Consider the following 27,653-nt stretch of genomic DNA (forward strand, 5'->3'; position numbering starts at 1 on the left):
TCCTTTTATTTGGTAAAATTTTACCACTGAGGAAATCAACAAATTCCCAAATGTGCATTAAAACACAAATAGTGTTAGAAGCCTGTCTGCGGTAATACATTATACAACAGAAATGCACATCCCAAGGGTCAACAAATTCTCCAGAGAATTTATTATATCAGTATGACTGCAACTACAACATAAGACAATTTAATGAAATTCCATTCAGCGTGTGAACCGTATAAATGAGTGACAGGCCTGCTGTGTAACACCGAACCAGAAATGTAACTTGATAAAAACTGGATGTATTTCTATAAAATAAACATCTTCAACAACAACAAATCAGTAAACCTACAAGTATAAGCAACTTAAAAAAAAGTTCAATCAAAATGAAATACAGAACGGCACTTATAGTGTACCTGGAAAGTATTCACAGCACTTCACTTTTTCCATGTTTTATGGTGTTACAGCCTTCCACAATGGAGTAAATTAAATTTTTCCCTCAAGATTTTACACATTATACCCCATAATGTTAATGTGAAAACTTTGTTTTTAGATTTTTGCAAATTTATAAAAAAAAAAAAAAAAAAAAAAGAAAAAACAGAAGAAATGATAGGCATTCAGTCTTTGTCATGAAGCTCAAAATTGAGCTCAGGTTCATCCTGTTTCCACTGATCAAAATACCCCATAATGACAATGTGATTTTTTTTTTTTTTTTTAAGGATTTGAGCAAATTTATTAAAAATAATAACACCAACACCACACACACACACACACAAAAAAACTAAGAAATCACATACACATAAGTACTTACAGCCTTTGCTATGAAACTCAAAATTAAGCTCTGGTGCATCCTGTTTCCACTGATCATCCAAGAGATGTTTCTACAGCTTAAATGGAGTCCACCTGGGGAAAATTCAGTTGACTGGACATGATTTGAAAAGGCACACACCTGTCTACATATAAGGTCCCACAGTTGACAGTGCATGTCAGAACACAAACCAAGCATGAAGTCAAAGGAATTGTCTGTAGACCTCAGAGACAGGATTGTCTTGAGGCACAAATCTGGGGAAGGATACAGAAACATTTCTGCTGCTTTGAAGGTCCCAATGAGCACAGTGGCCTCCATCATACCCAAATGGAAGAAGTTTGGCTCCACCACGACTCTTCCTAGAGTTGGCCACCCGTCTAAACTGAGCGATCGGGGAGAAAAGGCTTAGGGAGGTGACCAAGAACCCAAAGGTCATTCCAGCATTCCTCTGTGGAGAGAGAACCTTCCAGAAGGATAACCATTTCTGCAGCAATCCACCAACCACATCTGTATGGAGGAGTGGCCAAATGGAAGCCACTCCTTAGTAAAAGGCAGATGGCAGCCCACCTGACATTTGCCAAAAGGCACCTGAAGGACTCTCAGACCATGAGAAACAAAACAGGATACTGTAGTCTTGTTTGGGGGCAGGCGCTAAAGGGGTAAAATATTATGTAATTTCAAAGTGAAAATGTAAAGAAAAAGTAACGATGCAGTGGGAAAGTGGACATGTGTTGCTGTTTGTTTATGATCCAGAGCTGATACATGTTGAGGCTGTTTTGCAGGCGAGAGAACGGAGTTACTCTGGTTAGCTGTGTAGGCTAACACTTACCAACACAACGTCTCCCACTCGCTTTGCCTTTTCTTCTCCACTTTGAACCGGAAAAAAAAAACAAAAAAACAACTTTTCGCCATTGCTTCGGTGATTGCAGCGGAAAACAAAACAGTATCCCATTTATCCATGTGATGTTGTGTGTGTGTGTGTGTGTATATATATATATATATATATTAGATGGAGGTCCCCGTCAAATCCCGTGATATCACAGAAGGTTCAAATGAGACTGTGGTATCCTATCCTCTGGTCTGATGAGACAAGGATTGAACTACTCAGCAAGAATGTCAGGTATCATGTTTGGAGGAAACCAGGCGCCATGCCTACAGTGAAGCATGGTGGTGGCAGCATCATGCTGTGGGGATGTTTTTCAGCAGCAGGAACTGAGAGACTAGTCAGGATTGAGGGAAAGATTAATGCAGCAATGTACAGAGACATCCAGGATGAAAACCTGCTCCAGTGCGCTCTTGACCTCAGACTGGGATGATGGTTCATCTTTCAGAAGGACAATGACCCCAAGCACACAGCCAAGATATCAAAGGAGTGGCTTCAAGATAACTCTGAATGTCCTTGAGTGGCCCAGCCAGAGCCCAGACCTGAATCTGACTGAACATCTCTGGAGAGATCTGAAAATGGCTGTGCACTGACGCTCCCCATCCATCCTGATTGAGCCTGATCGGTGCTGCAAAGAGGAATGGACAAATTGCTCAAAGATCGATGCACCAAGCTTGTGGTATCATAATCATGAAGACCTGAGGCTGTAATTGCTGCCAAAGATGCATCAACAAAGTATTGAACCAAGAGTGTGAATACTTACGTACATGTGATTTCTTAGTTTTATTTTTAATAAATTTGCAAAAATAAAAAAAAAAAACCTTTTTTTCATGTTATTGTGGGGTGTTGTGAATAGAATTTTGAGGGAAAAATGAATTTACGCCATTGCAGAATACGGCTGTAACATAAAATGTGGAAAACGTGAAGCGCTATGAATACTATCCAGATGCACAGTATCATATAATTGTCTTGGCTTTAAAATAAAGCTTAAAATGCAGTGCAATACATTAAAACATTTTAAAAATGAACAAAAATGAAGGGCTTTACTTCCACTACCAGATATTTACCTGTCTGTTGGGATGATGTTTCTCAAAGTGAAATGCAAACCAACAGTCATTCTGCAGCTCCCATGTGTAGAACAGTATGTCATACAAACACGTGTAATTTTTAACGAGGTAACACAGTTCTGTATCAGGTCTTCCAGGTGTAGTTGTACTCGTTCATGTGTAAGTGTCTCAGAGCTGTCTTAGCCAGGCAGGGGGGCTGCTGCAGATACTCAACTGCAGAAGGATGCAGACCACAACCAGGCAGGTCCACTGAAGCCTGTCCACACTGCACAAACACACACACACACACACACACAACGGTAGTATATGAAAGGTAGAAAATGCAACAACTTGTGAAAGTTAAGTCACACTGTCTCTTTTATTTCAACAGAGGGTTGCCAGAATACAAAACATTAACTACACCCACACTTTGCAAGTGACAAAATGCCTTCTTTGCACATTTTGAGTCCTGCAGACAACCAGTGCCCCCACGTGCCTACAGCAGCATCTCACTAACTCTTCAACAACATGATGTGAGGAGAGTACTACACCAGGTAAACCAGAGGAAAGCCACTGGACCAGACGGTGTAACTGGAAAGGTACTCACTGCCTATGCCAGTCTGCTCTAAGGGATCCTCATGACAATCTTCAACCTCTCCCTGACACAAGCCACTGTCCCAGTCTGTCACCATCATCCCTGTCCCCAAGGCATCATGGAAACGGTAAATGTTAAATGGACTGCATTTATATAGCGCTTTTCCATCTGCAGCAGAAGCTCAAACTAAGGTTTCGACTGATCCGATCCAGTATCTGGATTGGCTTCCGATACCAATGTAATTCAATATCGGAAAATACCGATCCAACCTGCGACGTTTTCCGATACATGAGGAGCCACTGTGAATCCTCACAGTTGCTGCTGTTTCCTCTCTGTTTGCTGCCAAGTGGGAGGAAGGGGAGGTTTCTGAAGTCCTCCACTTGCCAGTGCTAGTGACATCACGTGCATGTGTGTGTAGAGCAGACGTGCTGACATGATCGCTGGGTGTGTGTGTGTGTGGTCACAACGACTGAATGAGCAGCTACGTCTTTGCACCGCTGCCAGCTACTTGACACTGCTGGCAACAGTGCACACGGAGCGCCGTCGGAAAGGTGTCCCAACTTGACGGGGCCCGGAGCGTTTTGAACATGTGCATCACGCTCAGGGCCGCCTACCTATTTTGACCAACACTGCGGACTCTCGCAGATGGCTTGGTCAACTTAATTAACTTGTGGTTTCAGATAACTCACAGTCCGATTTTGTGGACCCCAACTCGCGCGAGTCAACAGGGCTCACCTGTACAATATGGTGACAATTTTTGTTTTACAATTGGTATTCTAACCAGCATATACTTCTGCTAGTTTGCAACACACCCAAAACACTTCTATAAGTGATGCTGTGTTACTATAAATCACTTTGAGTTACTGTACCTCTTAGATAAATGATCTGAGTTAAAGTGCTCAATGTAAGGCTTTTATTGTGAAACGTCAGAATGGAAGGTATTTTTCTGCTTGTGGGTGGCTTGAGGGATTAAGGAGCAAAGCATTGCCAGTCTTTAACTCAAGTAACCTCTGTCTTTATTTTGTTATTCTGCTTCACATGTAAGTTTCTTAAGCAATTTCCTCTGAGTATGAAACAAGTTAACTTTCACAGTTGCTTTTGTGTCCCTTGCCTCTTTCATTCTCTCTCCAGCTCGTACCCCACCTCCCCCAGCCCCCACCCCAATTCATGTCACACAGTGGTGACCCTGAGCACACCCCCACCAAACAAAAAACCAAACAAGCAAGCAAACAAACTACAGCAGCATGCACGTAGAGCGCAAACCTCTGCCAACACTAGTTTCCATTCACTTCAACCACTTACTCTAGTTAAGGGCCGCGGGGGCTGGAGCCGATTTCAGCAGCGCGAGGCGGAGTACACCCTGAACAAGACGCTGATCTATCGCAGGGTCAGATCTAGACAAACAAACACATTCACACCCGCACACACACATCATCTTCATGATGAAATAATACAGAGGAGGGTTTTACTAAAAAGAAGACCTGAAAGTTCAGCTACAATTTGCCAGAAGGTACATCTGAGATGGAAGCCTAGATTTAATGTTTTGGTGAAAGAAAATCCTCCTCTATACCACTTCATCATGAGGCTGTATAACTGGGGATACAAAATGCAAAACATGCACTATGCACAATTTCTCTAATTACAGCCAAAGAAGCCTGTAACAACTTCTGGGTTGTCTGGGTGTCTTGGTGCTTTCCTCACTCTTCTCCTTCTTGCACAGTGACCCAGTTTTTGAGAACTGTCTACTCCATGCAGACTTACCATAAAGTGCCATAGAGTGTCATTTCTTCATAACTGATGTAAATAAAGTTCAAGACATATTCAGTGACTTGGAAATGTTCATGTATCCATCCCCTGACTAGTATGAAGAAAACTGGCAATTAAACTGATTATTTACAGGTATTATACAAAAGGGGTTGATTGCATCTTGGCTTTTATATTTTTAATTAATTTATATCAAGCTGTAGAGATTTGCTTTCAGTTTGAGTCTGAGGAAGATAAATTAGAAATTTTTATATTGAGAAGCCTGATTTACTTTTTGTATTTGAATTGCCATAAACAAATTAAAATGCATGAAATACCAAGGGGCTGAATACTTTTGCAAGCCACTGTATTTGGTGCGAAAAACAACAGAGGTGACCTATTTATGGCTGGTCATTAACAGCCTGCGCCACAAAGGCACTTGCAACAACACCGTTAATACGTCATACAAAAACCAAGCACATGACGGACCCCGATTTCATGACATCAGAGTCTGGTAATGACCCAAAAGTAACGCAGACATCAGTCTGTAAGTCGGACATCTGGGACACTAATCAAGTGACCTGCACAGCAATACGGCCTCCATTTTTTAGTAAGTGAATACACAGCAAAGTTCTGTTTTGTAGCAGTTCAAGTAATATCGGAGCTGTCACTAGCTGTACAGCCAAATAAATGAGGTCTGCTTGAGGTTTCTTCCTCAATATCAGAGGGAGTTTTTCCTTACCATTGTTGCCTGTGTGCTTGCTCTAGAGCAGTGGTCGCCAACCGTAGATCACGATCGACAGGTAGATCTATAAGCCTTTCCTAGTGGATTTCTTAAGTCTCAATCAATTTGGTTGAAGCTGCATATATAGATCTATGAACATAGTTTTCATTCATTGAACGGGAACGCGGTCCCTGCTGTAGTTCCAAGATCAACCACCATATGGGTTGCAATGACCGAGTGGCACTGTATGTGTTCATCAAGTCCGACACGGAGGGTCGAAGCACTATCCCGGGACTTGGATCAACAAGTGTTAACTTGTCACGATGTGAATATTTCGCCCTGCAGTTTTACGAATCTGTGGATATTACAGACATCGCTCAGCTTGTTTTTGTCAGGATGGCTTTTCAGGATTGTACCACAAAGGAGGGCCTCCTGACAGTTTGGCACTTAAAAGAGAGAACCAGAGATGAGGAAATTTACCATGAGTTTAAAAAATATATTACGGAGAGTAACATTCCCATTCATAAACTCGTGGCGATTACGACTGATGGGGCTCCAAAGATGTGTGGTGTGCACAATGGTTTTGTTGCACTCTGACGTAATGATCCGGACTTTCCAGACTTTGTGAATTATCACTGTTATCCACCAGCAGGCCTTGGCTGGAAAGGCTGTGGACTTTTCTCATGTCATGAATCTGGTGGTCAAAGTTGTCAATTCGATCCGCGCTAAAGCATTACAGCACCACACACTCAAGGCGTTACTAGATGAGCTTGATGCCGCGTACGGGAACCTGCTTCTTCACGCAAATGTCCGCTGGCTGAGTCGGGGCAAAGTGCTGCAACGGTTTCTAGATTTTCTACCTCAGATAAAAGCTTTATCGGCAAGAAATGACAAGTATGAGGAACTGTCTGACGATTTGTGGCTTCTGGACCAAGGATTTTCGACCGACTTAACTGCCAAACTGAACACATTAAATCTGGAGCTACAGGGAAAAGACAGACACCTGCTTCACATGGTTAGCTCAGTGAATGCCTTCAAAGCCAAGCTGGATGTTTGGGCAACACACTTAAAAAACGGGACGCTGACACATTTCCCCAACCTGGATAAAATGTCACGGACAATCAAAAACAAACGTACTTTTCATCCAGAGTTGTACTGCCCACACCTGGAGAAACTTGATAGTGAATTCTGCAGGCGTTTTGGTGAGTTAAGGTTAATTGAAGATATTGCTGCATTTGTGTCAAACCCGTTCATGTCCATTGATATAAAACAGATAGCTATCAAACTTCAGCATGTTTTCTCTATGCCAAGTGGGGTTGATATGGAAATAATCGACTTGCAGAACGACATTGAGCTTAAATGCAGATCAAGAGACAGTGACTTTTGGGGACTTGAGAAGAGAAAGGGTTTCCGCTCCTTACTAAACGTGCTCTAAGAGTAAATGCATATTTTGGGTCTACTTATCTGTGTGAGATGGCATTTTTACAAATAAAAATAATAAAATCCAAGTACAGGAACTGCCTGACTGATATTCATCTCACTGACTGTCTCAGACTTGCAGTCAGCAACTATAGACCGAACTATAAAGCACTATCAGAGGAGGTTCAGTCTCAGCCATCACACTCACTTATTAAGATGTCTGAAAGGTGTTGTCTTGTTTGCACAAATCTTGTTTGCACTGTGCGCGCATGATTTGCACTGAAGAAGTTCCTTTTTGCAGTTGCACTTTATAAGTAGTATAAAATATAAAGCTTGTTAACTCTTTATAAAATATTACACAAAAATATACCAAAAACATAAAACATTTCTCAATTCATTGAATTTCTGAATTGTATTCAAATAATATTCTCAAATACTGTTAAAATAAAGAATTTTCCTTTGGAAGTATTATTGTTCTTGCGTATTTTTGTTTACAGTACGGTTGGTAGATCTTGTCTTCTTCTCAGGCAGAGCTAGGGGATCTTTGGCTTAAAAAAGGTTGGTGACCACTGCTCTAAAGGCTGGTAAGGTTAGACCTTACTTATGTGAAGCACACTGAGGCAGCTTTGATGTGATTTTGCACAATATAAACTAAATAAATTGAACTGAAATTGAATTAAATACAAAATTAGGGCCTAAAGCAATTCACAATATTTTTCTGCTGAGCACAAAGTAACACTGTCATGCGTTTATAATAACTCCATTCACATTTAATAGGTAAGATGCTCACTTGTAAAACAAATGTAGCATAACGCAAGTTTGACCAGTACAACTCAGATTTCAAGATTTCATTCAGACTTGCTGAATCAGTCATAGCCAGATTTCTAATTGGAAGCAGCAAGTCCACAATTTATTCATCAACCTTCATCAAAGCCATTTAAAGATATCAATCTTGACTCACCTTTCTGTTAATTAAAGTAGCTAATCAGGACTCTTGTCTGTTTTTACAGGCAAGAAGCGAGAATTGTCCACCGTTTCACACCGGACAGTTTTACTCCGCTTCACTGGTTCGTAAACTGAAGTTATGTTCCCTCATGTAAAGAAAAAAAAATTCACTGTGTTTTTGTGGGACATGATGATTAAACACCATTCCTCCAAATGCTGTGGCTGTTGCCCGTTCGCCTGTAAGTTGAAGTTACAGTCCCTTGTGTAAAGGAAAAACAATAATATCTTTTGTGTGTTGTTTTTGCGGGACTTGACTGATTAAGCACTTTTCTTTCACATGCTCTACCACGGTTATTGTCTGTTATTGGCCGTTTGTCTCTGCTCCTGCTGGGATAACGACCTGCACATTTGATCAATGAGATACTTCCGCGGGCGCGCTCTCACTCTCTCTCTCTCTCCATTTGACTCGCTCCTGCTGTTCTTTCGGCATGGTTCAGAATGTCCAGGTGTTCGCTTGCTTCGGGCTGTCTGCTGGAGCATGTTTGCAGCCCAGTTGCCATAAAACTCACCAACAAATTCAAATTCTTACTATGAGAAATGTGTCAAATCAAGTTGCGGACATATGTGGTGGCCCCAAGGGATGGACGTCCCAACCCCACCCACAAAGAAAGAAACTTTTCTTTTGATGGTGTCATCCACCAAGCATGTAATCTTTAATCCACTTCATCTTTGAAGGTTTAATCTGAAATCTTAGAAGTTAGAAAGTCTTATCAAATGTGTTTTTTCTTGTATTCATATTATGGTTATCGTGTGTTCTTTCAAGTGTGCCTATGACAAAGACTCGCTCGCTACAGGACATTGTTGGTTGTAAACGGGAATTTAAGAATGAATTATTATTACAGAGACAAAGAAACACGGTTAAAACTGGGCTACCTATGATCCTCGTGGACAGAGTTAAAGATCCTTTAAAAGTCAACATCTCTGGGGAGAAGCTCTCTGCTCTCCTCTCTCCTTTTCTCTTTTGTTCGCTTTTTTGGATGCTTCGCCTTTTGGCTCTGTCTCATTTATTGCCCTTTGTTCACTCTTTGACCACATGTTTGTGGGTTTTGAGTACTTTGACTTTGTGTGTAAGTACTTTTCTTCTTCCAAGTGTTTTGTTTTTTAACCTCAACTTTTTAAAAATTAATTACAAGCATTAAATCACTACAAAGGGTATACATGTTATGTATGATGTCATGGCATCTGCATTGTAATTCAGCCTTACAAGCTGAACAGTTGCACTTTATCATCATAAAATCATATGGTCTCCTTCACTTCCGTGGCACTGTACAATGGCAACCCTTCAAATAAATTACAAAAGGAAATTTAAGAAGAAATTGTTCTGAATGAATTTGGCTGCTGAGTTATCAGTACACTGATTTTTCTCCTACTGCATTGCCAAAAACCCACATACAGTGGTAAACTACACCTAAAACTTGACTCACATTATTGCTGATGGCCAGTTTCTACAGGCCACTAATAATACGAGATAATGATAATAATAATAATAATAATACTACATTTTCCAAATGGCTCCGACAGCATTATGACAGATGCAATTAAAGGACTCCTGAAACACTAAAATATTTCGTAGCCCACACTCCCCATGTTCTTCACAAAGTCCAGCATAATCTCTCTGATGAAGACCAACAGCGCCACCTGCCTGAACAACACAGCGACCACATCTTCACTCTCAACAGTTTGCTAAAGCACATCTCTCACAAAGGTGGTTATAACAAGATCTGTCAGATCAACCACAGAATCTCAGAGTGGTCCTAATACCAAACCTGTAGCTTTGGAACCGCTGTTGCTACTCTTTACTTCTTTATGTTCTTTGTGTAAATTCTAAAACCTTATGATTTTTTTTTGGTGTACACTCTTTAAATTCTCTGAGGTTGCTGCACAGTACGTGGCAATATTAATGTCAAGAGAACAAATGCTGAAGTCAATAGGGTTCTTTCGTTTCCTGTGTTACTTTATGGCTGAGAGACTTGGACACTAACCAGTGACCTATGGTGATGACGGGAGGTCTTTGGTCATAGGTCATAGAAAATTCTTGGGTACCACTTTAATGACCTTGTATCAAGTGAACAGAACAAGTTGCCCATTTCTCCATGTAATGCGGAGTTGCATCAGGAAGGGCATCCAGCCTAAAACTTGTCAATCAACAATTAAATCAATCAACATGCAGATCCACTTCGAATCTGTTGTGGTGACCCCAAGTGAAAACAAGGGAGTAGCCAATTCTGAAGGCAGCAGGAGAAGAAAAGGCCAAGAAGACACCTAAGCTTCACCGAGCTGTGACAGATAGACTGTTACTATCTAGAGGTGAGGATGATCGGTTGTCTGCCTGGGTGGTCACCATCCAGCGCCCAAGTAGGTTCTGTCATGTGGTGAATGCGGCAACATGAGGCATCACCGCATACTGCTGGACCTGTTTCTCTAAATGTATTACACACACACACACACACACAAAAGGCCATGAACAATCAGAAATATTACAACATGTACACGTCTCACCTGCTCCTTGGTGGTCTGTATATTAAAGATGGCAGTAGGTGTGTGTGTATAAAACACAGCTGAGAAATTTCCTTTCTGCATAGTCTGAAGGAGGGTTGTGATGGCATGGAGGGAAGATGGGAGGATAGGCCCTGGTGAAGGAAGCCAAGAGAAATAAAAATAAACTTAAATAAACTTTAAGAAAAGTTAAAAGCTAAATGTACAGTAGTGTGCAGAATAATAGTAGTGCTATGTGACTAAAAAGATTAATCCAGGTTTTGAGTATATTTCTTATTGTTACATGGGAAACAAGGTACCAGTAGATTCAGTAGATTCTGACAAATCCAGCAAGACCAAGCATTCATGATATGCACACTCTTAAGGCTATGAAATTGGGCTATTAGAAAAAAAAGTAGAAAAGGGGGTGTTCACAATAATAGTAGTGTGGCATTCGGTCAGTGAGTTTGTCAATTTTGTGGAACAAACAGGTGTGAATCAGGTGTCCCCTATTTAAGGATGATGCCAGCACCTGTTGAACATGCTTTTCTCTTTGAAAGCCTGAGGAAAATGGGACGTTCAAGACATTGTTCAGAAGAACAGCGTAGTTTGATTAAAAAGTTGATTGGAGAGGGGAAAACTTATACGCAGGTGCAAAAAATTATAGGCTGTTCATCTACAATGATCTCCAATGCTTTAAAATGGACAAAAAAAAACAAGACGCGTGGAAGAAAACGGAAAACAACCATCAAAATGGATAGAAGAATAACCAGAATGGCAAAGGCTCACCCATTGATCAGCTCCAGGATAATCAAAGACAGTCTGGAGTTACCTGTAAGTGCTGTGACAGTTAGAAGACGCCTGTGTGAAGCTAATTTATTTGCAAGAATCCCCCGCAAGGTCCCTCTGTTAAATAAAAGACGTGCAGAAGAGGTTACAATTTGCCAAAGAACACATCAACTGGCCTAAAGAGAAAAGGAGGAATATTTTGTGGACTGATGAGAGTAAAATTGTTCTTTTTGGGTCCAAGGGCCGCAGACAGTTTGTGAGATGACCCCCAAACTCTGAATTCAAGCCACAGTTCACAGTGAAGACAGTGAAGCGTGGTGGTGCAAGCATCATGATATGGGCATGTTTCTCCTACTATGGTGTTGGGCCTATATATCGCATACCAGGTATCATGGATCAGTTTGGATATGTCAAAATACTTGAAGAGGTCATGTTGCCTTATGCTGAAGAGGACACGCCCCTGAAATGGGTGTTTCAACAAGACAATGACCCCAAGCACACTAGTAAACGAGCAAAATCTTGGTTCCAAACCAACAAAATTAATGCCTCACAGATGTGAAGAAATCATGAAAAACTGTGGTTATACAACTAAATACTAGTTTAGTGATTCGCAGGATTGCTAAAAAAGCAGTTTGAACATAATAGTTTTGAGTTTGTAGCGTCAACAGCAGATGCTACTATTATTGTGAACACCCCCTTTTCTACTTTTTTTCTTTTTTTTTTTTTCTTTACTAATAGCCCAATTTCATACCCTTAAGAGTGTGCATATCATGAATGCTTGGTCTTGTTGGATTTGTGTGAGAATCTACCGGTACCTTGTTTCCCATGTAACAATAAGAAATATACTCAAAACCTGGATCTTTTTAGTCACATAGCACTACTATTATTCTGAACACTACTGTATAGTTGCCTCCAGCAATGTGTATGTAATAGAAAGCAAGAAAAAAAAAAAAAGATTCTTGTCTGATACATTCAAATCCTGAGTACACTTCTGTTCAATTTTCTACTTTTTGATACTTTGGGACACATAATCTTACACCTTGTGCAAAGTAGCAGTGCATAGTGCAGCACCACCATTGATAGTTCCCAACCACCTCAGCTGACATGTTCATGCCCATTATCCCACATTCTTTAAATAGCAAGTGTACTTGCACTCACTTGGGCATCCATTGGTGCGTTTGTCTTAAAACAGGGTCTGGTCAGGCACAGTAAAGTTGCATTACTACCATGAGGTAGCAGCCAGAGACTGCACCATAGATGACCAAAAACCTGGTCCAAAGTCAAGCTCAGAGTATTTCTGCTATGTATAAAGTGCAATATACAGAGAAGCCTTATACAGGCAGGTTCACAACTCACATGCCCTCCATGAACGCTAATATTCAGCCTCATCACTAGGGATGGGTTCTGATAAGATTTTATCGATATTGATACCATTATCGATCCGATTCCTTATCGATTCCCTTATCAATACCTCTTGTGAATTTTCTGTGTACTAAAAGTAGGCTTTACAGGTTTTCTATGTCAACAACATTTTACTGAGTCTTAAAGTAAATAAATGTTAAATTGGTCACTGGATCCTTAAACTCTGGACATAATAAACTCTACATGGTGGATCCTTGATTTCTGGACATAAATAGAAATAAACAAAATCTATAGTTTTTGTCAAAAGCATTTCCTTTCAGACATTATTGGCATGAATGTCTTTCCATACATTTGAGCTGAGCTCTTGCAGCTGGCTGTGCTGCACGTCAGGATGTAATTCATAAAGAATGTAAGACGTCTCATTTTGGGAGGAAAAAATGTTTTAGTCGATTGTAGTTTATTGTCTGTATTACAGCGTTTGGAAAGAGGTGTCATTTTATTTAAAGCGGCAATTCATTTTGATGTTGTATAATTCCAACCAGACTCCGTCTCAGCAGAGAGCTGGGCAGTGTTTAGAGTTGTGCCAACGGAACGAAGGACGATTCTCATTTCTTGACTGCAACAAGACAAGAGTCCCAGTTAGTGATTTAATCCACACAAAAGTGATTCACAATTAACACATTTTAATGGCTTTGAGAGAGGTTAAGAGGCAGACTTGCCGCTTTTGAAGAGCAGCAAATCAAAGAACCAATGAGCAAGCAGATCAAAGCATTGCTTCATTGGTTCACGTTTCATAGTGGAGTCGTGCTACAGATACGGTTGATTACAGACCCGCTGTAGGGTCTGTAATCAACGTAGAGGAATGATCATTTTCCCGACAAACACCCTCAAAAACAACTCCTGCTCCGAAGGACCGATAGGGGAATCGTTAAGCAAAAAGATTATTAATATCAGCGGATCGAATCATTTCTTATCGATACCCGAAAAGAACCGGTTCTCGATACCCAACCCTACTCAGTCAACTACAGTGAAACAGAAACCTCTGGTTGTTTATGCTGTTCCTGTAAACAGTCTGATGCATGATGTGATGTTTTACACATAAATCTGATTTCTTGCCAGAAAACCTTTCACTTCAGTCAACTACTCTGTCTGCTATCTAAACAGCAATGCAGCATTGCTGTTTAGATAGCAGACAGAGGCCAGGGCCAAGCACACACACCGTTCTTAAAGGGAATGACAGGTGGCATTTTGACTGGTTTAATATGTGTCTGCCTGAATTCATGTTACGCTGGCAAGCCCACGGCAGCTCAACACCCGCCAAAAGATTTTATGGGCACGAAATCCACAGCTAATGGAAGTAGAAAAAGGATAGCACTCCTTTAGAATCCAAATTATGTATAACTTATTAAATGTTTGGTCCAGAGCCCTTCCTCAGCAAACAACTCCCCCACTCACTCCAAAAATACTTCCATGTATTCAAGCCTGACTGATGAAGTATGCTAGACTAGAGACTGACAAAAACCCATGTATATGAACATGACCAAAATTCTGGTTCTGTTCGGGTTGTGGAAGAGTGGACAAATGCTTTCCCCTTGCATGGGTATTTTCAAGAGTGCTTGAGAGTATGCCCAACCAGTCTACATGTGTTTTGTAGACTTGGAACAGGCACATCACCAAATCCCCCAGGGTGTCCTATGTGGGGTGCTACAGACGTATAGGGTACTGTGACAGCTAAAAAGTGTGACACTGTCTCTATATATCCAAAGTAGGACCTGTGTCTGCATTTTCTGCATCAGACCTGTTCCAGGTGGGTGTTGGAATCTTCCAAGGATGTTCCTCATCACCAATCCTGTTTGTGATTTTCATGGAAAGGAGTTCAAGACACAGTGCAAGGACTGCAGGGTGTCCATTTCAGTGACCTCAGAAATGCATCTCTGCTTTTTGAGGATGATGTGGGTCTGTTGGCTTCATCAGCCTGTGCACTGGGCAGGTTTGAGGCCGAGTGTTATGCAACTTAGATGAAGATCAGCACATACAAATCTGAACCCGTGGTCCTCTGTGGGTAACGGGAGCGTTACTGCCCCAAGTGGGGGAGTTCATGTATTTCTGGGTCTTTTTCACGAAAGGGGGTAAGATGAAGCATGAGATCAACAGACAGATTGGAGCGGCTATACTTTGTGCCAGACCATCGTGGTGGAAAAAAAGAGCTGAGCCAGAAGGCGAGGCTCTCGATTTACAAATCCATTTCTGCTCCTATCCTCAACTATGGTCATGAGCTTTGTGTAAGTCTCTACAAGTGGCGGAAATGAGGTTCCTCCATCAGATATCTGAGCTTATATTCAGGGACAGACTGAGAATCTCAAATATCCAGGAGGGACTCCTGAGTAGAGCCACTGTTTCTTTACATCGAAAGGAGCTAGTTGAGGTGGTTCGGTCTGGTGAGGATGCCCCCTAGTCGTCTCCTGAGGGAGATTTTCCACTCTCATGGGGTAACCAGCTATATAAGCATGCATGTTCACCTCACTAAATGGAAATTATTTATACAACTGATCAACCTGTTCGGTCATCTCTGTTGGTTCTGTAGGAATGATACTATTTGTTCTATAGGACTAATACAATTAACCCCTGACTGCAGCCTCACAGCTGCCCGGTGGTGCTGTTATCCACGGAGTCGTTAGAAGTCAATTGCCAATGAGTGTCTTATATTGGACGACCAAGTCGCTAGCAGGCCAACCACCCCCACATCCGGTCTCTCACTACACCCATAACCTAAGGAATATCCTGTGAAAAGTAAGTGTGTGAGGGAAAATGTTATGATGCACATGGAGTGTATAGCAAGGGCGCAATCTTTAAAATTGTGAAGCAGATGGGGGTACAGACATCCCAGTGAACGCTGGGATGTCTGTACCCCCAGTCAATGATTCCTATCTTGCTGAACTTATTGAGCCTTATGTGCCTTATTGTGCCCTGCAATTACAGGATGTGGACTTGCTCTGTTTCCCCAAAGCTACAAAAAAAAAAAAAAAACACTTGGTTTCAGAGCGTTTGACCTACCATGCTCCTTCACTGTAGAACAGTTTGCCTGTTGATGTTACAAAGTCCACTTCCACAAGTACTTTTAAGGCTAATTTCAAAACATTTATGGCCTGATATACAAAAGGTTTGCAAGTGTAAAAACCTGTAAATACCATTACACTTGCAAATACACTGGCATACTGCGTTACTAACAGTGTGCACTGAGTATTGCGTATGTCAATTTAGGGCATATTGTCAATTTATTGCATTTGCCTTCAATAATATGCAATCTGGGGTTTGTCTGCCTGAGACCACAAAATTGTGGGAGGAAACACGCAAAAAGGTGATGCTTACACATGCAACAACAGCAATCAGAGATTTCTGACATCTGCCAAATTCAGTGGCCTTCCATGGCCTAATATTATATATATATATATATATATATATATATATATATATATATATATATATATATATATATATATATATATATATATATATATACACACACACACACACACACACACACACACACACACACACGAGGTCTGTTAGAAAAGTAACGGACCTTTTTATTTTTTTCACATACTATATGGATTTGATTCATATGTTTTTCCACGCCTGTCGGTTGCGTCATTCGCCTGTGGGCAGGCTTTGAGTGAGCACTGGTCCACCCCTCTCGTCGTCGTTTCATTGCGAGGAAATGGCGGAATGATTTGGGCTTTTTTTCCATCAGAATTTTTTCAGAAACTGTTAGAGACAGGCAGCTGGAAACCATTTGAAAAATTTATCTGGCTCTCGGTGAAAATTTTACGGACTTCACAGAGAATAAGGAGTTTTACTACAGCTTTAAGGACGGCCCACAATGGCGCACGGCACGCCGCGCTCTGAGCCACCATCGAGAGGCAGAAACCACCACATCATTTCTAAACGGATGGCTGTGTGGAGCCGGGACCGTCGTGTGCAATTTCTCTGGTTATCACAAGAGCTGGACATCAGCATTTTCCGGCAGATTTCACTCTTAACAAGAGATTTTGTCATGGAAAGCTGCGCGGAGGCTTCGCGTGTCACGACCGATTCGCTGATGAAGCGAGACAAATGAACACCTCCGTTTCGGAGTGCCAGAGGACAAGTTGGGACATGCCCAGCTCTCCACAATTTCTCTTATACTCACTCGACTGGTAAGCACTGAAAGCCGAGATAGGCATGATCCAGAATCCAGATCACCCCCAAAATTTAATGGGTTCTTCTATGGCCTAATATTTATCTGTGGTGAAAATTTCGGCAAAAGCCCCGACAGGCAACATTCCTACAGGACAGTGGTGAGTTTTGGCAGGATATGTTTTGGGGTAAACAGGGGTCGAAATACATTTTTTTAACCTACTTGCACTGGTGCTAGTAACTAAAAATTACTTGCACCAAAAAAAAAAAAGTTACTTTCACAACCAAAAGTCAATCTTATATCAACCTTAAAACTCCTGCTCTGATGTGTCAGACTCTTCCTCTCTGGGGAGAGTTTGAGGGGAGAGCAGCAGCGGCAGCCAGTTTTTTTGTTTTGTCTTTTTTTTCGTGCACGCACGAAAGAATCGTCCGTGAAGATTATTTTATTTATCAACTATACAGATGTATAATAAAACAAATGGTGACTGGTTTATAACACAATTATGACAGAGTTTGAGGGGAGAGAGAGCGAGGAACCGCAGCGGCAGCCAGTGTTTTTTTCAGGTGCGCGCACGAACTAATCCTCCATGAAGATAATTTTATTAACTACACAGATGTATAATAAAACAAATGGTGACTGGTTTATAACATAATGAAGACAGCGGCAGTTTTCTTTTCTTTTCTTTGTTTACATGTGCGCGCACGAACGGGAGAGGAGGTCCTCAAACTGGAGCTCCTGCAGCTCCAGTTATTTGTAGGGCTGCCACAAACAACTATTTTGACAGCAGACTAGTCAATGATTATTTTTGTGATTAGCCGACTCGTCGGATCATACGTAATTTCCTAAATTATGGCCTGCAGCATTTTCCGAGAAACATCAGGGGATGAAAACATGAACATTTCCAAATCAGTGACTATTTCTTAGACTTCATTTACATCAATCATTCAGAAATACAAACAGTGTGGTACTTTATAGTAAATATGTGCCAGGTAGGCAGTTCTCAAAAACTAAATGTCCAAGCTGGAAGGAGACAAGTGAGGGAAGCCACTAAGACACAACTCTGGAAGAATGTTTGGCTTCTGTGAGTGGAGAAACTGGGAATAGTGCAACATTTTTATTTTCATCTTCATTTTACATATAGTCCCAACTTTTTCTGATTTGTGGTTGTTTCTGTTGCATTTCTGAAATTACAGAACTGCTATAAAGAAAAGTGTGAGCATTTTATTGTGTTTTAAAACTTTTTGGAGCAAATGCAAACACCAAACTCTTATAAAGAAGGAAAAAATACAGACGTGCAGGAAAACTTTGATATAAACTGAACAGAACAATGCAGGCTGCTTTGGCTCCCAATATTTTTTGTATAAATAAATCAGAATAAAATAAGAGGTAACTCACTTTGAAATGAATAAAACATATAGCCGCTGCTTATAATAACTGAAAAATAACAAAAATCAGCAGCTTGTATTTTATTCTGACTCCAGTTGATTTTAGTGTGATGAAGTCATTTTTCTTTCTCATCAGTCACGTTTTGTGCTTGAACACTACATTAAGCTTAAGATTGAATAAATACATGTATACCTTTGGAAAATAACAGCTGTTAAAGTTCAGAGTTCTCACCTGCTTTTTGCGATCTGTGCCTCTGAACATCACTGCACAGCTTCTCCACATCAGGGGTTTTTTAACCCGTGTATGCATAATTTTTGCTCAGTTAATTTATATATTCTCATTTTTTAAGGATGTTTTAAGGATATTTGACCGTTTATTTCATCTCATGATCTCATAAATTCAGTATATGACGTGCACATGGTGTGAACAGGTTGGTGCCATCAGAACCGTGCGGGTAGAGAAAGTGGAAAGAGAAGTAAAGGCAGCTCCATGGCTTGGTTTTGTTGTGTTTTTTGTTTTTTTTTTTAAACATATTCTGCTCCATGCCCGCTGTCTCAAGTGCACTGATGGTTCTCAGCAGAATAACGTGTCATGCCTCCATTCAGGAATCGTCCTCCCTCCCTCACAGTCTGCAGCCAGTTGACTGTGCGCGCGCGCGCACACACATACACACACAGCTCCGTCGGTAAACTACGCATTTTAACAGGACGGCCACTGTTTTAATCGGCTGTCTTTCCCAAAATTTGAATGTTCAAATGACGGCAGGACGGCTCGCTGCCTAAAACTATGAACTGAGAGAAAAACAAAGAAAATAACATAAACGACTCGTCGACTAATAAATTAGTTATTTTAATAATATCTATACTTGACATTTTAATTTTAATAGTTTTTATAGATGCAGGATTTTCTTTTATTATTCTGATGTTATATTGAGTACTTTATATATACCCCCCCATTTAATTTTTTGTTGGGTGATGGTCTTGAGGTCAAAGTACTGACTTGAGACTAGAGGATCCTCAGTTCAAATCCCAGTTAAACCTGGTTCACATGGCAAGATTTTTAAATTATCTGTAAGTTTCCAAAACCTGAGAGACCACACACATGGAGATAAAGAATCATAGATCTAGCAGTTTTGGTTGTACAGTGCTGGTGTGCAGCCACACAATAAGGACAACACCACCACACAAGAACAGATTTCACACACGAACATTCTCAGGTCAGACAGGAAATTTCGCAAAATCTCTCGATATTAAACCGTGACTTTAGAGTAAATAAACAGAGTTTGTGGACTATTTACAACAGAGGAAAAAATCAATACAAAAAGAAAAAGAAATGCGTTCTTTAAAGGAGTGGAGAGACAATGCGACCACCGGACTTCGTTTCAATTTATTTCATTTATATAGCGCCAAATCACAACAGAGTTGCCTCAAGGCGCTTCATACAAGTAAAGCCCCATTTACACATAGATGGTTTTGTCGGCGGGTAGTACGTAGACCGAATTTCGCTGTAGTTCCGGCTGTTTTCGCGGTGGAAAGGGGCGGAGCATTTCGCCGGCATTTTGACCACCATACTATCCGCAAATATGCAGATAAAACGCCGCTAAATCCGCCGAATAAAGCGGCGTTTTGACGCCGTAGCATCCGGCACACGTCAGGCAACGGGGGTTAATACCCAGTTCTATCCTTTACAATCGCAGGTTAAGATGCGTGTGAGAACGGTGGTGTTCTGCTGCCGCCGATAATGCCCTGTGTACCGCTGGTTAATACCCAGGTTTTTATCCAGGCAAATCCTGCGTTACTCCAGCATCATTTGCATATAGACACCGCCCCCAGAGTATAACAGGCTGAAGCAGCAGGAATACATGCCTCTGTCACTGCAGGGGGAGGGAGATCATCCTCAGCCTTTTCTTCTCCTTCCTTTCCTCCTCCTCAACGTGTTGCTCCGTCTCCACCACAGGCGTCCCCTCTGCTTCTGAACCAGACCTCTTGGTTTCCTTCTTCTTGTCCTTGCCGCTGCCAACTTTCTTTTAGGAGGCATACTGGAGCTTCTCTGCAAAAATATCTGGAGCTGGCCGCGAGTGAGAGGCCTGCATGCAGCGCACTAGCGTTTTTCTACTGACCGCCGCCCATCGGCTGTTTGGAACGCGGTGGCGTTTAGAACGGCGTACTGTCCGCTGTCTGAGCAGTTCCGAACGCTCCTAACACACCACACACGGCAGGAATATCAGATAAGATTATTTTTAGCATCATCACGGCAATCGAGATGTCTTGAGATTGTCAGAAGGGTAAGATCAGGTCAGATATCGCCTAATTATCTTGCCATGTGAACCAGGCATTAGAGTGAAAAATTAAAAAGGACCTTTGGGCACGGTCCTTAACCCCCAAGTTAGCTACACTGTGACAGATTGACTAAAACAGATAATGTGCCTGGTGGCAAAAACTGCCTAATCCATCGGTCTCCTGTGTATTTGGGGCTCTGATGGAATGAGTGGACAACCAAAAAACGCAGGTGTGCAGTGGTTCCGGACATAAATGGAAGACAAACAGATAGTGCACGGATAAAACTAACTAACAAGGACAGGACAAAGCGGTAAACAAATGTGTAACCCCTGTGGAAGCTGTGGATGGTCAATCCAAGTTTTAGCATGTGCAAAACTTTTCTATGGACTAGCTGACAACAACAAATGAGAAAAATTTAACAAATGAGAAAAGGTTTGTACAGGACAAAAATGGGCACAAATGGATATCAAAATGTTGTACATGTATCTGTTGCACATAACGCTTCCTCAATCCGTCAGTGTCACAGCTATCATAACTTGTTTATACATTACTGTCGCCATTCTTATAACAGTCCTTTCTAATACATATCACCAAAGTTCCAACACCATGTGTACCTGCTGCCTCAATTTCTGTTATCTTCAAATCACATCTATGTCGTACATAATTGGAAACAATGTTTGGTTTTGCAAAAAATGCCATGACAGCATATCATTTTAGTGCTCAGTATTATTTGCCAAAGTACCTGTAATCTCCAGACTGCTGATGTTCTGGTAAGCGGAACCAATCTGGCTCTTCACATTCACACTGCGGGCCTGAAGAAGAAACTGTTAGATCCAGACTGTGTAATGATTTGTTTTTCTGCATGAGTCTAATCACGTACCTTTAGCGCATGCAATGTCGCTCCTTTGAAAGCGATGGGTGCCAGCAAAGTTGGGGGTAAGCCAGCCTGGGACCCTGCTCCAGCCACCAGACTCTTACAGTTGATGAGGAAGTTGATGAGGGTGAACGTGTGCGACTCCTCCACACAGACCACAGATTCTGGCCTGTGGTCCAGAGACACTGCATGACCCTCCTTATGACTGCACCATGGTGGTGAAGGAGTTTAGACAAGTTGCACCGAATGACATATTTCATCTTATAAGCCATACAAAAATATTACTGATCAGAGAAAACTACGTACACTGGAGACAGTTGCTATATTAAAGAAAATCTAAATTAGTGCCATCAAACCAGAAAAGATTTCATCTGTTAAAATCCAGAATGTTCGAAGTGGAAAAAGAAGGGAGCAAAATCTTTGTCTGTGACCGTCCTCTTTCTAAGGTTAAACAGTTGTGCTGACTTTGTGTTTGATTGACTGACACCAGTGCAGTGGCAGGAGTTGGGCGGGGGCATCATTGTTCTTGCAGGATGAAATGAAATTTACACAATGTCTTCTGCAAATGGACACGATGTATTAGCACCAATCACAACTGGATCACAAAAATGAAAAAATGCTGAACACTGTACGAGTCTTTCGGTTAAGACAGGAAGCTTCATATCACCTCTGAGTCCAAGAAGGGCTGCTCAAGTATGGAGCAGTCTTTACAGCCAACAGGAAGCTTGAGTACAATGATAAATGAACAGTCAGTATAATAAAAATATTCAATTTGAAATATTCAATTTTTTTTTTATACTGAATATTACATTAAACAGAAAATCTGACAAAGTGATACTTGCAAAGTGACTGTTTTTAGTGGCTTCAGTGTAGTAAATTTTACCCTGAAATAAATAAATTTCATTGAATTACTTTGAAAGTTGTCATGGGTTCCCTCACGCACGGTCACTTAGGATTTGATGCCAGTCTGTGCTACAAAGTTGGTACATGGACTGCTTGCCTGCAGACCTGTCCACAATAGATGCAACAACAATGACCCTGTACTGTCACACTTCTTAACATGTGTTTACAAGAACACGACAGAATAACACCCAAAACACTTCATCGCTTGGTATCCTCAATGCCCAAAATGTCTTAAGTGCTATGAGACGGAACTGCAACATTACAACGTGACAAATGCTTAGTGTCCCAACCTTTTTTAAATGTTTTGAATGCCTTAAATGCAAGAATGGACACATATTAAATTAAATGTAGTTGATGACACAAAACATGAAATATGTTTGGTTCATACTGTCTGCAAAGAAATAAAAATCATAGGAAATGTAAAACTCACTACGTTTTGTTTTCTTGTTTTTTTTTTTTATTTGCATTTTCCACATAGGTGCACCAGACAGAAAAAGAAGGAAAAAAAAAAAAAAAACAATTATGAAGTCAACAGATTAATTAAGAAGAAAGTGAAACTGTACAATTTAATGCAATGCCAGAGACACAGAGTAGCTGATATAGTTCTTATCAAACTACAGAATTCTTCATCTCCCCCCAAATTCAATCTGTGCAGAAGCATTTCATCTATATTCCTAGTTTGTGAAGAGGGCAGAAACACTGATCAACTTTACATATCAGTTTCTCTCTAAGGAATCAGAAATATGCAGCTCTTTGTCCTTTCCCTCCCCAAATGTAAAGGTTTTTGCACTGGTTTTGCGCTCTTGGACAAAAGAGCGTAGTTGGAGTGTCGAATACATAACAGTTGTTATGTTTGCTAATGGTGACTGTGACCTGGTATTAGTTGCTTTCAGCTCTAATATGCTGTGATTTTTCTAAGGGCCCAAGTTTTATGAAAGTAAATGTATGGATCCCAATACAGACTTTATGATTAAATCAAAACAATGAGAAAGGATACAGCTGTATACACAAGCTCTCTGGCTTCTTGATTTTGTCATGGACTCCCATCTCCTTCAGCCAGGATATGCTGTCATCTACATCATCATCATCATCAAATGTATCATTTTCTCCATCATTATCACAACAGCCCCCACTCTCCTTCAGCTCATTACACCTGCATTTAGAAAGATTAGTGAATTCAACAGTGTGCTGGTTTGTGATTGGTTGATTAGTTTGTCAACAAAAACAGACCAGTTAAAAAAAGAAAAATTTGTAAACGCAAATGTTTAAATGCATAAAATAGATTAAGTCGTGTAAAGTCACAGTTAAAAAAAAAAAATGTGCTACTTACTTAAATATTTCAAGTTTGTGTAACATGGCCTTGCTTTTTGAGTAAATTAAACTCAGAAATTTTGATTGACTTGACCTAATTGTATATTAAGTAAGCAAAACTTCAAAGCATTAAGCACAACTTTAAAAAAGTAATTATATATTTGAATTCCACTTATTTCTATTGCTTCAGCATTACTGCATGTGTCTGACGTCAGCGACATCTGGTGGGTGTGGTGAAGGATGATATGAAAGCATGCAACATGTTTATGTAAATATGACTATTTGAGTTGATTTAATGAACACTTTAGCAGGGGAGGTGGTCAAGTGGTTAGTACGCTTTGGTTTTTGGTGCAAAAGGTTCCCGGTTCAACCCCCACTCCTGCTGTATTTCTCCATGTAATGTGGAGTTGCGTCAGGAAGGGCATCTGGCCTAAAACATACCAATTCAACATGCAGATCCACCTCAGATCTGCTGTGGTGACCCAGAGTGAAAACAAGGGAGCAGCCAGAGGGGCTTACCTTTACTTAATGAACACTTTAACTGGAATCATGTGGTACAAGTAGCATATGTATAATCAAAACTTATAAGTTCTGACAATTGACTATTAAATTTATGAACTCAAAAATATTGTGGCAATTGATTGCCTCAATATTTTTGAGTTCTGCTAACTTGTTTGGGTTTACAGTGTACAAATCGTTAAAACTGAGTGTGAATGTGGATCCATGAATGGATCCAAGAAATAATTTTGTTTGCCAGCAGAATTAAGCTGGTCTCCCATTGCTGATTTGTGGCACCAAACTCAACATCAACAACAATCATGTTAGTCTGCAACCTGTGCACATAGTGGCGTTATACAATGTTGCAACCAATCACAAAAATTTCGAACATGTTCCAAATTATTACATCCGCCAACAAAGGAGGAGGAGGTCATGTTGTTGCCACTGTTTGTTTGTCTGTTTGGGAACAACCCACATTGTTTTAAATATTATGAAATTTTTGCAAAGGATTCATATCCTGATAAGCAAGAACTGATTCAATTTTCAAGGTCAGAGGTCAAAGGTCAAAGTCAAAATCCATAACTGTTTGAGAGCATTATGTAGGATGTTATCCTTTATAGACTGATAAAGTTTGATCTGGATCTGGTACAGATTACAGATTTTGTGGCCATTTAAATTTAAAACCCCACTGAACGTATATTTGACATTATATCTTAATCAAACATGCCCCAATCACTCTCATATATGAAAGTGAGGTGCAGACTGGCACTCACTATCACCTGACAAATTTTGATCCAGATTGTGGATTTTGTGGCCATTTGAATTTAAAACTGAAAAGCCAATTTGGTGTACATTTTGCACTATATCTCAATCAAAAGAGCATCAGTCACTCATTTTTCTGTTATGGATTTACCTACACCACCAAAATCGGATGGAGGTTCCAGTTTTATGCCTGTTTGTCTTCCAGTTCTCAGTCAGAAGCCAAGTGCCAAGAATGACAAATTGTGCACAGCAAGATAACCAAATGTTCTGTGAAAATTATCTGAAAAAGAATTCAGAAACCAAAAAAGTTGGAAAAAAAAAACCCCTGACAATACAACACACACACACACACACACACACACACACAAAACTTTCATTCAAATTGGACAAACTAAATACATAGTCCTAAAGCCACTTCTAACAGGCCTTTGACCTTGAAAATTTTTTCCAAGGCAAAATTTGTGGAATTGGAAATTAGTGTTGGCAGAGGTTTGGACTGTATGAGCACAGTGCTCTAGTTGTAAGGCTGTGACCCATCGTGATCCACAACAGCAAACATTTGAATTGTTTTGTTTTTTTTTTTTGCTTTTTTTTTTGTTTTTTTTAAACTGTCAATCCTTTTGCCAGGGAAAAAACATGCCACACACAAATCATGTCACCTGGCAGGATCAATTAATAATTTAAGTGGAACAGCAATTGTGTGTTTGTGTGTGTGTATGTCTCAGATAGGCAGTAAGATAATAGAAAAAAAAATAAAATAAATAAAACTTACTGTTCTTCCTCATCTCCCTGAAGTACATTCACACTTTGTTGTCCACTGCTCTTGCTCCTCTTCTCCACTAGAGGGAGACTGAACTCTATACCTAAACAGAACCATCAAGGGATATCATACTTTAGATGAATTAGTAACCAATTTAATACAATTAAAATGCCTTAAAAGTTTACATTAAATATCCATTCAAAATACAAGGTTAGACAAACATTTATTTGTGATCTACACTTTGCAGAAAATAAGCAGGCACTGCTTTGGCAGCTGAAATAGGATGAAAACCCCCAATGTGCAACGTTAAAAACAACAAAAATACTTTAAAATGTATTGACTTAAAAACAGAACTTCTGTTATCATGTCAGGGCCAACATTTTTAAACACATTTTATAAAAACAGGTTCATATATAATGATTGAAAAATTATTTCAATTATTTTTATTGTCCTGAATATACCTTTGTTAGGTTATCTATTGCAGATCACAGATAAACTGATCACAAGTGTCTTCCATGCCCTAATATCTATCTGTGGTGCAAATTTGGTGAGAATCCATGAAGTAGTTGTGACCTAATCCTACAAAGCGTGTATAAAGTGAAATCTTGATTTAGAATCCAGATCTGGATCATTTAATGGAGTCTTCTATGGCCTAATATCTGTCTGTGCTGAAAGTTTCATCAAAATTCATGCAGTAGTTTTGATGTAATCCTGCTAACAGACAGGCAAATAAATAAATAAATGAACGCAGATGATTTTATTACGTTTTTGGTAGACATAATAAACTTTACTGATCCCACAACAGGGAAAATCACTTGTTACAGCAGAAAAAGTCGTACAATAATACAGAAGTATAATATTACAGCACACAGTAGCACCAGTGCAAAAAAAAAAAAATGTACATTATAGGTGACTGAAATATATTGCAATGTTTGCTGCTGAATGCATAAATACTGGTATGAACAGACTACATGAAAATAAAATATAAGTAAATGCGTATGTACAAATATGTATAGTAAAATTATTGTACAAGATAAATTGCACTGATGTGTGTGTAATAAGGTACAAAAATGCCAGCGGTAGAAATGATTAATAGTGCAAATCAGCAGGTGGTTATTGTGCCACAAACATTAGGAGGTGTTATGACAATAAAGCACAGCTCTGTTTAGGCTAACCTTCAGCCTTCATTGCCTCTCTGAGCCCCCTGGTTGTTGGCGAAATCAAGGCAGTGATGCTGCTGGAGCCACCAAGACCTGCTGCCCTGAATAAAACTGTAAACTGACAGAGGAAAATACAACTTATACATAGAATTTTATATGTAAAGGAATTTAGCTGTGAAAGGTTTTTATGAACAAGTCATGGTTTTGTAGCTGTATGAGCCATGTTTGATAGCAACCTGAGAGTGACGGCGTCAGCCTGACCTCATATCTGATTCAACTGGACAACTCGACTACTGGGGAGTGCACAAGCCAGTGACTGCCAGTCCCGAGTCCAGAAAAATAAGTGAACTAGCCAGCTAGCAGGTGCATACATGATGGTAGATTGTGCTAATGCTGTCGACCTGATTTTGTCAAAGCCATGTGATAGTCTTCCTTAGAAACTTAGAATTAAACAGCAGGACAGATCAACATCTAAGATTGCTTTGGTGCAAAAACTAGGGAAAAGTAACAGGTCTTTTCATTTCCCTGGGTATGACAAAGTTAGCTGGCTGACTGGAAGTGTTGTGACAAAGAAAATGTGCTGTTGGTCATGCCTCTTGATGAAACAATCTCGGGGATGTCTTGTCTGGTCAAAATTGGGTTTGGTCCTGTCTAACTTTGACCAGGCATATAAAAGGCATGAAAAGAGCAATGAATACGTCAGTGCATGTGC

General features: G+C 40.3%; 1 protein-coding gene across 1 annotated transcript in view; it reads right to left on the reverse strand.

Moving 5' to 3' along the window:
• Positions 1-2,694: 2,694 nt before the first annotated feature.
• Positions 2,695-27,653, reverse strand: part of LOC117513536 (protein downstream neighbor of son homolog) — a 37,617-nt gene continuing 12,658 nt past the window's right edge. The window contains exons 6-12 of the mRNA XM_034173702.1: positions 26,957-27,059; positions 25,794-25,884; positions 23,448-23,603; positions 21,554-21,752; positions 21,416-21,485; positions 10,705-10,835; positions 2,695-3,005 (exon numbers count right to left, since the gene is read on the reverse strand). Coding sequence (XP_034029593.1) covers positions 2,865-3,005; positions 10,705-10,835; positions 21,416-21,485; positions 21,554-21,752; positions 23,448-23,603; positions 25,794-25,884; positions 26,957-27,059 — 891 coding nt within the window. The 3' untranslated portion in view covers positions 2,695-2,864. The remainder of the gene's footprint in view (positions 3,006-10,704; positions 10,836-21,415; positions 21,486-21,553; positions 21,753-23,447; positions 23,604-25,793; positions 25,885-26,956; positions 27,060-27,653) is intronic.

This window comes from Thalassophryne amazonica, chromosome 1 (assembly GCF_902500255.1).
Source record: "Thalassophryne amazonica chromosome 1, fThaAma1.1, whole genome shotgun sequence".
Lineage (NCBI taxonomy): Eukaryota > Metazoa > Chordata > Actinopteri > Batrachoidiformes > Batrachoididae > Thalassophryne > Thalassophryne amazonica.